General features: G+C 41.2%; 1 protein-coding gene and 1 non-coding gene across 5 annotated transcripts in view; both read right to left on the reverse strand.

Moving 5' to 3' along the window:
- Window positions 1-14,647, reverse strand: part of LOC122986038 (FERM domain-containing protein 5) — a 62,127-nt gene extending 47,480 nt beyond the window's left edge. For 2 of the 4 annotated variants that reach the window (XM_044357102.1, XM_044357101.1), the window contains exon 1: window positions 12,731-13,109. In XM_044357102.1, coding sequence (XP_044213037.1) covers window positions 12,731-12,832 — 102 coding nt within the window. In that variant the 5' untranslated portion in view covers window positions 12,833-13,109. Of the gene's footprint in view, window positions 1-2,059; window positions 2,130-12,730; window positions 13,110-14,616 lie in introns of those variants that run through there. The other 2 variants (XM_044357103.1, XM_044357104.1) reach the window with 2 other exon arrangements.
- On the reverse strand, window positions 14,067-14,138 carry trnah-gug. The gene has a single exon. It is a non-coding gene; the product is annotated as a tRNA-His (tRNA).
- Window positions 14,648-14,983: the final 336 nt, after the last annotated feature.

The raw sequence follows: 14,983 nt of genomic DNA on the forward strand, positions 1-14,983 counted from the left end.
GACTAGTGCTAAAAATAGCTCACCACAAACGGGACCACAGCATCAGCAGTATCCCCACAGCCCACAGGATGCCTACTAATCTCTAACGACTGGGCTGATCCACACTTAATTGCATTCGAATTAGGAGAGCTCCTGTAACACATGGGCAATTATAGTATAGGGAAACAAGCTTTACAATTTTACAGCTTTGCCTCATAATGACCATACCACCTTTCCTTGGTATATCAGGTCAGTGACTGCAAATAACGAAAAAATAATACATCAGAAGCTGAATATTTTATCCAATCTTATAGATTTTGAAGATATTATGAAAACACAAAGAATTGAGAAGATGAGTAAAGGTTAAAGTGTCTTCTTACCATTTCATACGACATAAAACATTATCGAAATGGTTTTTCCCCTCTCGCACAGTAAACGCAGCCAAAGAGGCCCCGGGCAAACAATCACTCTTCCCTTCCCTTTCCAAATGAGTTAGGAGACTGACGTGCTGAGTAGCTGTGCAAACAGCCCTTTATTCCCCTCAGCGGCACCTGTCTCCTACCCTGGGGACAGTGGGGAGCTCCATGAACACCATTTATTGAGGGAAGCACCACTGTTGAAACAATCCCCTCCAGACTGCTATTCTGCTACCATATGGCACACCTCTGTCTGTGTGCTCAGCCAAAACAAAGACACAGAGCTACCACCAATAGCTGAAATCATTTTCTTTTCTTTGTACAAATTCTGTTGATTTTCAGGCGGCACCGCAGCTCATATCATGGGCACACAATACGCAATGAGAAAAATAACAGTGCCAACAAAATTATTTTAGAGCCACAAAAATATCATCTCAGTATTTGGTTACATGGCTCTCAAAGTCTACCGATTTACCATTTACAAGTTCAGAAATTGGAGAGTGTAATATGTTTTTCGCAGCACAAATGCAGGACTTTCTGCCTATTTACAACTTGTGTGTCAATCACAGCAGTGAGAGGAATTTATTGATTTTTTTTTAATCATGGTGTAAATGCCACAAGTTGTAAATTTAAAAGGCTTTCAGAAATTTGACTTTCACACTAGTGGACACAATGTTGTTATAGTTATTTTCTATATATAGAAAATTTGGCCTTACTTAAGGTTACAATTTAGGATTATTTTCATTATCTATTAATCTGATGATAGTGATTTTCTAAGTCTAGTTTATGGAAATGTCACAAAAATAGTGAAAATGGCCATTACACATTTTGAGAACCCAAGGAGACATCTTCAAATGTCAAGTTTTGCCCAACCTTCAGTAAAAAATAAAAAGATATGCCAAAATATCTTAAATTCAAAAATCATATAAAATGCCATTTCTGCTTGATCACACAATGTAATGATTAATCAATGCAGTCCTGTCAATTGACTTACTGATTAATCAACAATTTTTTCAGTTCTTGCTTCATTAATATCCAGACTGCAGTCCCTGAATGATCTCAATTTCATATTTGCTTTGAAAAAGACAAAATATAATACACACACAATGAAAGCAACTCAACTAACACCCCCTAGTTTTACATAACAGAGGGCAGGGGAGTACAGTTGATGGCTCAGAAGAAATCAGATGCTCTATTCAGTCTGTCATGACACAAATGCCCCCCAGAGAGACATACACACTGACAATCACATGCACAACTGTTAAACCCTAAACCCCTGTCACTATTTGGCCTGAAAACCCATTTTAACCAAGGCAGCAATGCAGTTGTTCAGTGCTTACGCTGTTCCTAATGTGATTTCCTTGTGCTAAAAGTGGGAATAGTCTCTTGCTACAATTACAAACATTATAGGGCAGAAAATGGAATTTTCCTGAACCAAATGAAAAGATGCCTATGACTGAGTCCTCTATGTATGTGCTCAGTCACCACTATAATCAGTGAGGCGTACAGGCAAATGGAGAGAGAGGAGAGGAGAGGAGAGGAGAGGAGAGGAGAGGAGAGGAGAGGAGCTGCCCAAATAACAAGTCTCTGTCTTGGCTTCTTGTCTAATATAGCCAGACACATTACCTAATGAACCAAGAATAATAAGAATGTTTTTCCTTAACTGATTTCTGGCAGATGTTGTGGCCAAAGCATCAGGGCACCTCGGAAATCTGTTGTGACACGCGGTGGTTGTCCATGTCATGGAGACGCAGAACCTGGCTGGTTTTTAAGAGAGCCAGCTAATCCAAGACTGAACAGATGACTGAAATAAGACATTCCACAGGAGTAATTTAGTGAAGTAATGTAATAAAAGGTGTAAATTGCCTATGATTTCTCTTCGTGATCCTTTTACGTAAGGGCTATAATCTCACAGCATTACCAAGCCTCAATATGAGAGAAAGTGACAGCACTTTTATTATCTGGGTGCTGATATGCGCAAGTAGTTTATGAGCCTAAGCACTAACAACATGTTTGCCAACTGCAAATCTTCTTGCAAATCTTGTTTGACATTACCATCAAGACAGCCACAACACAACAGTGGCGTCAATGTAACTACCACACAAAACATACAAATTCTTCTAAAAAAAAGTCCACATTATACTATACTATACTACAACAACATAATGTGGTAAAATAAGATGATTACCTTACCAGAAAACCAAATATCTTGAAATTACTGATCTATTACGGCAAATGGAATCATCCACGTGAGAAAAGTAATCTTCTAATGCAACTGACGGCGAAATGTTGCTGCAGCAGAAGCAGTACTATATTATCTGTTGACTGATTTATCAAGAATACTGTCATAAACATTACAGACCATAAATCCAACATTAGCAGGGACGTCAGAACATGTAGATACAGGTACGTGCCTTTCCAACAAGCATTAGAAAGCTGACACAAAACCTAAATTAAACTGTGATTTCACTCTCATCTATCAAATTCAATAAATACATTTTATTACAACCTTTTCATGGCAACAGAAATCCCATGTTTTCTGGGGGGGTGGTACTGAATTGAACCAAAACCTGCATTGGACAGCTGGCTTTGCGGCTGTGGCTTGTTGTGTATTTCCTCTGGCCAGCCTCTTTGTCTCCTGTGTGTGTTCATCTATCTCCTCTCTAGAGACACTCATCTCTTCTGACTGCTGAGCTGACACACACACAAAGGAAAAGGAGACTGATTGCATGCATGAATAGCTGTAAGTGTAATCTGCAGGCCCAGACACGTGGAACAACGGGAGCCAGCCAGGCCCTTTATTTGATTGTAAGATGGAATAAAACATTGACTGATGGATGACATAGCATGCAAATATATAGGCACACACACACACACACGATGCAAACATACAGTACCTGACACACACACACACAAACACAAATAATGACTCTCATAAAGCAACTCAGCCTGCCATCTATCTACCCAGTGGAAAACACAACAACTTCTCTGGAGGAAAATTATCCAGTGTGGGTGGCAAATTAGACTTGGATGAATTAAACATTCAGCGGGTGATTTTTCAACTCTAAATATCAAAAACAACCAGCCCACCTCATCTCAGCGTCTTATTGTACCAATACACATGGCTTTCATCAAGCCCCTCCGCTCTCTGCCTTTCTCATTTTTCACAAACAGGTTTGTTCAACTGTGTGTCGTGGCACACCTGAGTGAAAGCACTTATTGTCACTCTTTTGAACAAGGAGACAAAAGACAGTGAAGGAGAGGGTGAGTGAGATCCATGCAGAATGACGGACCTTGTACTCTCAGCGCGGCTCAAGTGGCCCTCTTCACAGGCACCCGAGCCACATCTGTATGAGGATGACAGGATCTCATATTATTCTTAGAGCTAGACACTCATTTGTCAGGATGTGAATGGCTTCCCTTAGTGACCATTTCTAGTATGATGCTCAAGATCAGCCACCTTCCTTCTAGTAAACAGCACAAAACTCCAAAAGACATTCTGCCAAGTGCTTTTGTTTCACAGGAGATTAACATTTATGAATATCAAGCGGGGCATATTGAGGTAAATGGCTGCCAATCCTTTTTCATTTGTCAACGGTACAGTATTAGTATTGCCGTTAGTGTTTATGCATGCGCCGATGTCAAACAATGATAATTTGGCACTAGAGGGCTTAATGTGTGCCAACAAAAACATGCTGATACCAGTGTGAATTCTTTGTCCTTTAACATCAGCGTGTCAGTTAAGAAGACTGGATTAGTACACATTTACAGTCCTCAGTAGTTTTACATTCCTGTTCTTCAGCTGCAGGGGAAGGTTCACTCTGACATCTTCATGCATATCAGTGCTGCACCCAGCTGTAACTGCATGGCACTTCTCATCAATGACGTGCTTTTGCTGACAAGATGCTTTTTGTTGATCTCACCACTCCGGGCAAACTAATAATAATAAAAGCATTATAGTAATTATAATAAAGTGTATTTAAATAGCACTTATATATATATATATATATATATATATATATATATACACACACATTTAAAGCTGCTTAAAATAGAACTTTCATGCACCATTCAGTCTGCTGCTTCTCAACCCTGTCTGCATGCTTTATGTTTTATTTATATATGACTCACTGTCTGGTGGAGTTAACTGTTTTTTTTAAACAGAGCTATGTATAAAGTGGACACTGACTATACACATAAATAGTGTTTAAATACTGTTCATATAAGGAGAATATAAGCTGTTACCAAACAGTAACTCTCAAACACAAAATCTGAGGGATCCACCAGCTCCTTATAGTGAAAGAATAAAAACTGACAAATCAGAATTTCACAAAATGTGTGAAATTATCCAGCCAACACAAAATCATGATTCCAGTCACATTAATATATGGTAAGTAATATCTTCTAAAGCTAAATCGCAGAGGGATTCCAGGAACCAGGAATTGAGCTGCCTTATGAAAATCAACTGAACCACAATCCCAGTTTATATGATCGCTGACGGCACGAAGCTTCCATCAACCTTGGAATAAGCCTTGGCCTGCCCGCTGAAAACAGCAACACAATCCCAACTCTATCATGAGCTGCGTGTTTCATTTCCCAAAGCACCAGAGCAAGAATACTGTTCACGGTATCTGGAAAATGCCTGGTTAAAGAAAATCAATATCAATCAAATAATGTTCAGTTATTGCATTTGTGAGAGCTTTCTTGTTTATTTGATGGGCAACAGTAAAGTAGGGACATGTATAATGGCACAGCAGATAGAAACTAGCTTCTGTCACTACACCGTTAATAACATAATAATCTAACGTACAAACGATAACAGTAAATCATTTGTTTCTGTGAATAGCAGTGACCATACTGAAAACATAATAGGAGCAAGATCCCACAGAGCATAGTGAGTAGGTAAATCTGCTGAGGAGACAAACAAGACACCAGAAAATGGAGGAAAAAGGAGATGGAAGAAGGAGGGGAGGAACAGCAATCATTAGCTCAAAAAACCCTGCAGTGAGGCAAAACCACAAGCCTGACGATACAGTCGGAGAGAAAGAGAGGTGACCCGTGGAGCAGATGAGGGTGGGATGAAAGAGAGCAATAACAAAGACGAAAGGACAAATACTGTACGTCTCATAAATAAAACGCCTCCTTCTCTCTGCTGAAAAAAAAAAAAAAACTCCCTTGTGAGACATCAAACTTGAGTGACTCAATGAAGACTGAATTGGGAGTTGAATTGAAGGTTGAATTAGTCTCTCTACCTCACTCTCTACAAGTTTTTCTCTGACCCTCTTTCACTGCTCTGTTGGTTGGCCGGCCAACAGAAGAGTGTCACGGCTGTCAGACCACGTCTGAGTTCAGCTCGGCACCTTGCCTGCGTGCTGATGACACCCACATTAGTATTAATCTCCATCACAAAGCAACTTTTGTAACGGCGTGCACAACCAAGGATTATGCACAAGTAACAGCATTGTTAGACTGACAGAGACAAAATATACTCATGCTGTGCTAAAACTTAAAGTATGTTAAACAATACCCACATAGCTGATAAGAGAGTAACAATCTCAAATACACATATCTAATTCAGTAAATAAAGAATTCAGTTTGCTGTTGTTCAAACTAAATCCACAAAAAGTGCAGTTCTGCTGTTTTTCACTGCTGGTGTAACAGTACGAGCACATTCCTGTGTTTCCTCATTAGTCTGCAGAGGCACAGGGCCTTGAAGTACAGAGCAAGACAAAGGCTGGATTCTCTCATACAGCAGAGCGCCCCGAAGCCTAAAGACAAACAGGACCAGAGCGATGAGGAGGAAGTGGAAAGGAGAGCACAGAAAGTAAAATCCAGCACACTGACATTGTCTATTAGAACTTTTTCACGGCACAAAGGCCACAGGTACTGTTGAAAAATAGAGCAATCGCAGCATAATATTAATAAATAATTAGACTTCATTTCAATTTCAAATGGAAAAGCTGAAATCTATTTAGTAGATAGAATGTGCTGCGTAAAATCTCTGAAATTCAAGTTAAAGAGAAGCATTTCCTTTTCTGTATTTGTTTAGACACCATGGTAAATGGACTGCACTTCGATAGAGCTTTTCTAGTCTTATTGACCACTCAAAGCGCTTTATAGTACATGCCAACACACACATTCATACATTGATGGCAGGGGCTGCCATGCAAGGTGCCAGCCTGCTCAACAGGAGCGATGCGATGCTTCCTATCCAAAACGCCCCACAATGTTTGTATGCTCACCCATTCACACACACACACTCACACACCAAGGCACAGCCATCGGGTTCAGCATCTTTCCCAAAGGCACGTGGACTGGAGGAGCCGGGGATCAAACCACTGACCTACTCTACCTCCTGAGCCACAGCCGCCCATGAAATGAATTATTACACTTTATATTACAAAATGATTTAAAAGCACATATATTTTGTGCCCTCCATTAGCAGCTGTCTGCAAAGCTTCAATTAAGCATGCCGTGGTCCCAAAACAAAAACAGGAGAGCAGTTACACAACAAAAAATGGCTCTGCACAAAATGTAGCTCATTATAAAACATAACCCAATATCCAATATTAACCAAGGCTGTTAAGCTGTCCCCCAACAGTAAATTTTGAGTCTAACATTGCAATTAAATTTATGTTTGATAACGAACTGCGCTCACAACTTTTTGAGGTCAGCGTTTGAAGACAGCTCTTATTTGATTAGCCATCTGGCTTGAGGTGGCGCATCACTCCTGCACATCATGACTGCAGGTTACAACCAACCGCCACTATCTGTAATTGATCAAAGCTTAACTCGACGCTGTTTTTCCTCTTTTAAATGAGTCATCTAAGGCTAGTCCTTTCTCAATTCCCATCAAGAGTTGCACTGCACTATGTAAACTCATTTATGAGGCCACTGAAGTACAGTAAATATCACCAACAAGCTGTGCAATCTGTTTGCACAACCATGGCTGTAGGCTATGTCCTTTAAAATGAACCTTGGCCTGATAGAGGAGTAGAATCATCAACCCTGCTCTTGTCTCATCCACTTCTCTCATTAGCAGAACAGTCCACACAGTGCTATGTTGCTCTGGTCGGGAAGTTTAATATTCATGTGTGCAGGTGGAGCATAACCTCAGGCCCCTCTCTGTTTCTCTTTGTCACACAATACATCCCAGACAGCACAATGGAGGGCTCAGCAGACTGCTACCGACACACTGACAGACTCCCTGCCTGCTCTCCATCCAGCACATACACAAACACACACACACACACACACACACACACAAAGAGGCACTGGGGAATATGAGAGGGCCATTTGGTGAGACAAACCCAAACAAGCTCTGCACCCATATTTAGTGGCCTCTGCTTCCTGATAAGACCAGAGAGCTGATGACATTTCCGTGAGAGAAAAGTGAAATGTGTTTATGTGTGTGAGCTCATTTTTCAAAGGAGTGCGTAACAAAAGAGTCATTTGGCATCTCATCTTCAGCTAAGCTCTTTCATGAATCCCAGTAAGCCAATGCAGGTCAGACAGAGTTTAATTTCCCTGGAATATCAGAGCTGTGTGCGAGACAGCAGCGAAACACAAGGGTGAAGATTAAGGACTACATCCAAAGGCAGCAACAAAGCAGCGGCCCCTTTGCAACCTTGACATGATGCATCAGCTCTGTCATTATCAACAAGACGTGACTGATAGAGGGTAACTGGCGAGTGGCTGCTCCCACATATCAAATTCTCATGAAAGAGATTGGAGCGGGCTGCATGCCGGGGCTGTCCTGTCCTGCTCTGCTGTGTAGTTAGACGCTACAGTGACGTAATCCTTAATCGCGACCAGCCACGCCCCACAGGTTCAGCCAATCTGGATGCTGGTGAGCAGTGATGCTGGTAAATACAAGTGACGTCCTCCTGAGGTTACTCCTCATGAAACATTCAGACATAGCACACATTTTAATCATTCATATGAAGCATAGCAACAGTGTGTCAGCCGCTGTGAGCTCTGAACACACACACCTGCACACTGACACACACACACACACACACACTCAACCCTGGTAGACATACTGTATGCCTAGTGGACCTGGCGCAGGACACTTCAGAAGGTCGGGACAGTGTAAAGTCAGCAAAGACAGAGACCTGCGGTCACCAGGGATCTTTACAATGTACACTGGACAATGCAGCTAATAAAACAACATCTTCCTAATGATTATTTTGTCAAACATCATTGGTCTTATTTTCTGATTTGCAAAACAGACAAAATTCAGGGAATCATTGAAAAGAAATCTTTGGAAATCAATTGCACTTAGAGCTGGGTATTGAACTTTAACACTTTCGTGATCTAACTGAAATGTGCTTGTAGTACGGAGTATTCAAAAAAAGGCTAGTATGAAAATCTGTCAACAAAAGTCTGTTCAAATTTGTAACAGCACAAACTAATTCCTTGATCAGAAAGTTCATATATATATAAATCAAAACTTTATCAAATGTATACTACTTTATTGGGCAACGTTCTTGTATGGCTGCTTGGTTTGTACAACATTCAAGATTTGAGAACTTTGGCGTGTTCATTTTTTTTTAAAGAAATTTGTAGAAAAACATAACTTCTCTAAGTAAGGTATCAAACAAAGTGTCCCAGTAAACCATGACAGTGCACCAGTGAGCCATCATACACATCAGGACCCTGATACCAAAGCAGCTCAATGAAATCCAGCCATAATTCATTTTACACCTGTACTTTTCCTTCTGTGACACATCAAAATGTCTTCAGTGTTTAAGCTTATTAGTACCAAAGCTCTTGTTTTGTATCTGCACTTGTGTTTAAATATTTTAAATGATACCCACATCATCTAGTTATTCATGTGAGCTTCAACAGCAAGCAAAGCCAAACATCTCCAATGTTGTCTGCCTTGTATATCTACAATGACAATGACATCACAGGAAGTAAAAGACTGAATGTATGTCAAGGGAACAGTGGGACAGTCAGAAAGATAGTTCTGGTTGAGATGGGACATCAGTAACCTCACCACCAGTGCCCTCCAATGGCATTCAGGGAATAAATTACCTTCCTGTGAGTGCTAACGGCCAAGTCTTTGTCAGGGCTTTTGGAAGGGGAATCCTGACCAGTGTGAGTGATCTCACATTTTGTTAGAGTAACTGTGGAGTCACCGTAGCAACAGCTGAGATCCTGGCACCCTGCTTCCTCAATACACACAGGCTCCCATCCCCCGGCAGTCTCCTCACTGAGACGTCAGCAGAACTTGTACTGCAGTGTCGATTGATTTTTTTTTGTCACAGCAGTAGTGAAAGGGTAAAAAGTCCTACACTAACTCTTTGATTATCTTAGCACAGTTTTGCATCAGAATACACTTTTTTAACCTTTGTGTCGTGCATTTAAATGAAACTGCCCCAAAAACCTGGTGGCTGTAGTTTCCTTAAACAAAAACAGTTATTAGAAAACCAATGGAAATCACAGGCTTTGCAGGGCGTAAGCTATAATTAACTCTGTATCTGGAATAGAGTGGGCCAGATTACTGTGCTGACAGCCATTCAATAAATCCGTAATTAATTAGAAGCAGCGCAACAAAACACTGGTGGTTTTTGGAATGCGTAAAAGCTTTACAGTACGGAGGGGGAAAGTACAATCTACGTCTTATATGATCACACTTTTACATTACAAGCACGTAGAGAAATAATCAAGTTAAAATATGAGAAAATGCAAATGGCATTGCAAAAAGGCAGCTTAAACACACACTACTCTTTCTATAGGAAAGCTGCTCAAAAAGCCAAGCAATCCTTTCAGGGATAAACAATAGTTTCCCCAAGTCTGCAGAAACGGTCTTTCTCACTGTCTTTCTGCCTCCTCTTCCCACATATGATACACAACACCTTTTTAACGATTCTACTTTGATAACAGACGCTTTAAAGAGTGGTGATCCAGAAGAAATATTGGCAACTCAAAGTGAAATAGCGGAAAATGTGAGGCTTCCTAATATGCACAAGCTGGGAGACAGAGCTTTTAAAAGGCAAACACGGGATAAACAACCTGCATTTAGATGTCTCTTAAACTCATCAATAATGCACCTGACTAAACTAAATTAGAATAATGTTTGAGTTTTGTTTCAGCAGCAAACACACAAACAGAGCTTTGCCATTTGCACAGGAGTCTATGCTGTACTTGCAGTGTGTGAGTCTACCTGGTCTCGTAGTAGAAATCATATTTTCTCTGCATGTGATTTATCTGTTAGTCAGACATGACAAAAACGCAAGGCACTGCTAATGTCTCAGTCTGACTCTGCTGTAACACTGCATTAAAACCAGAGCAGAAGAGGCCTACAGGCAAAAGAGGATTTCAGGCGCTCCCATCAACCTGCAACTAGATGAGTGCTATATCTACAGGGCTGTGTAATGATGAGTGCTCACTTTTTCCTCCTACCAAACATAGTGGTAAGATCTATAATTCATTAAAGCAAAACTTAAGTTCATGCATTACAACTGCCACTGCTTAAAAAAGACAGACACATTTTCTGTTCCTTATTTGAAAGCCTTCTGTGCCCCGATGCTTATCTTGTGTTTCTAATTTCTGCTGAAGGTGGCTTCATGGTGACGTTCTTGTCATTGAAGAAATTAATACCAGGTTTCAATGTCAGATAATAGAGACAAGCTAACCAAAGCCAGGGGAAAATCTGAACTTAGGGCCATTTTAGGGAAAGGGTCAGAGTGTAATGGAAACAGGTCTAATGGGAATAAGATCTCAGCATGCTGGAAAAAGGATAGAAAGGTGAAAAAGAGAAAGACAAGGAGACAGAAACGAGTAGAGGGGGAGAGAGAGAGATTGTGAGAGACTCAGAATATATGACCTAATTATGCCTCTTACTTTGCATTCCCTAGTCTAGGTGTCCTGGTATCCTGAAGGAAGGGAAGGAGGGAGGGAGGGAGGGAGGGAGGAAGGAAGGGCAAAGTTTGAACTAAATGACAAACGTGTTCCAGCAGCTAGTGAGGTGGATTAGCATGCTCCCTCCCAGGGCCAGTTTTGGCAGGAAGATAGTCAGGATGCCAAACAGTCACGGCAAAGCTGGAGCTCTCTCCCTTCTTTCACTCTATTCCCCTCCTTCCACCCTGCTGACGTCAGCCACCCAGACCACGCGACTCTGCTGCAAACAGCACACCTGCTGGCTTCACAGTCCATCTGGTCCAGCTCCATCTCTGGCTCGGCTCTCCGTGCCGAAATGCAGGTCTGTTTACAACCTGGGTACAATCACGAATCCCACAGTAATTGCAGTATCTATTTCACGCTTTCTTGTGGGAGAAGAGAGGAGAGATTGCAGTATGGCTTGCTGAGGACAACAGATATCAAAGTGACAAGAATCAGGCATGTCTGATTAATGTTTCATTGTTCCACAGACCGGATTAATGCTTTAAGGTGTTTACATGTTGCTGACTAGTCAGAGAAGTCCCCGTGGATTTCTTCACACCCCTTCCCCACAACCGTGTAGCATCCACAAAAGGAAAAGAATTGTCTTGTAATTGATGTGACAGGCCCTCTCACCTACTTCTGATGAAATCAGCATGAACATAAAACTGCACAATCATCAAAGAAAGGCTTGTAGTAGTGAGACAAAAGGAAGAAAAAGATGTCTTTTGATATAAAGGCCTAATCTTGTTTTTATCTTTAAAAGTGTTGCTTTAAATTACCATAATGGTAGCAATTGCCGTTTTATGGAGGAAAATGCTACACATGCACATAGATATCTAATATTATTCTATTCTAAATCAACATTTCATAGCACATTTTGGCTGTGCTTCCGCCAGTGTAGAGGCACATTGTGTAACTTTGCAGACATGTTCTCAAGAATGGCAACGGGATACCCTTTGTGCATTATTAATGTCAGAGGTTCAGAGCAAACTGCATGAGCAACAACACTAAATGATAACAATAGATTCCAACAAGCAAATGATCTAGCAACTACTTCAGGCCATAAAACAAACTGACACATTGAGAAATAATGCTGCCAAAGTGCCCTTTCAGAGTGTAATGTGCTTTTGGCATCCTTTCAACCTGTCTAATGTCTGTCCTACACAGCTGACGTCTCAAAGCCTGCCACCAAATTCACTGATATAGCGGGTCATGTGAGGCAAATACATCCAACTGAATCAGCCTTATGTTATTTTTTAATATGACAAAAATAACTCTACACATTTCTATTCAGGGTCTACAATTCCTCTCAGCAGACACCAGCAGGCACTTGCTGTTCCTCTTGCTCAGACACTGGCTCTTCTGTCTGCCAGGTTAGACACAATTGCAGCAGCTATTCAGTGCTCTGCGGAGTGAATTCACAGTGGCCCCGACAGGTGACTAACCTGAATGGTGCACGTATATTCCGTATCATCCAGCAGTCTGACGGTGCAGCTGTATTCTCGCTCAAGATTCCTGATGCTGCCACTCATAAATCGGCTCAACATCTTCTCAGAGAATCGCTGCTCTGCGTCTAAAGACCAGAACAAAAAAAAAACTCAACACCAGCGTGCAAGTGAATGTCACATTGACCACATTCCCCGGTCTCCTAAACGACCAGCAGCCACGGATTCTGCCGCCGAGGTGTGCACCATTGTCGTCCTGTTAAGTTCGCGTGCAGATGGCCCGTGCTAAAAGCAGAATCCGAGGATGCCCGCATCCAGATCCAGAGGCAGCTCAGCTGTGCTGTGTGTCAGTGGCCGAGCCGCGGATTATCTCTCACCATTCACCGCCGCCACTTGAGCAAGCGGGCGGGTCCCTATGAAAACTGACGTCAAAATGAACCAATGGGAGTGTGAGGCATCTTCTCGGCGCTTTAACATCCAATATTGTTTTTCTTACACCGCAATTTGTCCCGACAAACCCCTATCCAGGTCACTCTGGAAATATTTAAAATGTGCTTCTGTTTGTGAAATACCCTCCACAGACTTACAGCTAAATAAAGAGCTATATTTTATTTATATAGCAAAACTACTACTGCAGCGCCTTACCACATTTTTAACCAAAAGCTATGGTGATGAAATCCAAAATAAATGGAAATTATAAGAGTGATCAAGCCTGACAATATGTCAAATATTCCTTTGGTCAATATTAAGAAATACAGTTCAGGAAGCAATACCTGCCAATAATATAAAATATGTGTTTTGTGTGCTAACTGATTTTTTTGCAAAGGGGGCCAAACCATTCCAGGTTGATCTAAAATCATAATACTATATAAATTTTTTTAACTGGCAAGGTATACTGAGAGGAGGACATTTACTCTTCCTATACCATGATGATGAAGATTGGGTGTGTCTGACTGCCACCTGCAGGCCAGACTGCATTAGTGCACTTTAAAAAAAACCGTAGTGGCCCCAATGTACTGTGCAAAAATAATCCGGTGGTGCTTGGCCCTTCGAGGGTTCTTGAGAAGAGTTGGAGTCCCCCAAAAAGTGAAAAGCGGTGTAATGTTACAACAATCAAAGTTCCATTATTTCTACTATAGTTTACAGCACGGTTATACATTATGATGGCATAAAAGCATTATAGTCTTGATTATAGGCCAAATGTATATCTATAAAATATAGGTTGCAAGGTCTATATTACAAATTTGACATAAAATTAGTTTATGTGTGTGTCGATGGTAGGAATAGTATCGCAACAGTGAATAACACACCCAAAAGGACAGTCCCATCAGATGTCTGCCGTGACCCGGATTCGAACCGGGGTTGCTGCGGCCACAACGCAGAGTACTAACCACTATACGATCACGGCGAGCTAGCGGGAACTGGTGCATTGGAAGGGGATTTTGTCTATATAAAGGATGAAGATCACTGTGCATGTATTTCTGTATATTTTGTGAGGTTGTCTACATGACAAAAAGGCTCAATGAAGCGGTACTTCGCTACCTCACTCTAAAAACAGATGTATCATGATGAATGACGAGAACTCTAAAGAAGTGTATTTTGCCAAGCCGACATTTAAAACCAATGTGCGTTTTCCAAGTTGCTGGCGAAGTAGTAATGTTGACGAGTGTATATGAGAGCTCTTCTTACATTAATATATCTTCTCGCATTGCTTCGTCAAACAGTTAGTTTGGTTCGTCATGACGTTCACTACGCTGCCCCGTAGCTAAACGGCACCCAACAATAGTTAACGTTAGTCTGTATGTATACACGTTTATCCCTTTACTTTTAAGACTATACTGAAACCACAGTAGCTGATATAGCTGATATGGTCTTAGCTTACTTACCATGATTGATCTTGATGTGACATAAAAGTCAATTTTGTGAGTATTGAGTTCAGACAATACTTTGAGGCACAATAACTATCATGTAATTTGGTTAAGTGACCATGCACTTACTTATTCACTTACTGTCAGTCAGATATTAATCAGAACAGCATACTTTAGCATCCTAACTTAGATTTCTCAGGTGTAACACAAACACCACAAATCTGTCTTCCATTAATACTGTAATAGAGCAAGATTTTAAAGGATGGGTTCACAATTTCTCAGGTCTGTCTTGTGTGTAAGATTTAGTGGCATCTAGCGGTGAGGTTGCAGATTGCAACAAACTGAATACCCCTCCCCCTCACTTTCCAGGCGTGTAGGTGAATCT

The sequence above is a fragment of the Thunnus albacares genome, chromosome 7, assembly GCF_914725855.1.
Source record: "Thunnus albacares chromosome 7, fThuAlb1.1, whole genome shotgun sequence".
NCBI classification, from domain to species: domain Eukaryota; kingdom Metazoa; phylum Chordata; class Actinopteri; order Scombriformes; family Scombridae; genus Thunnus; species Thunnus albacares.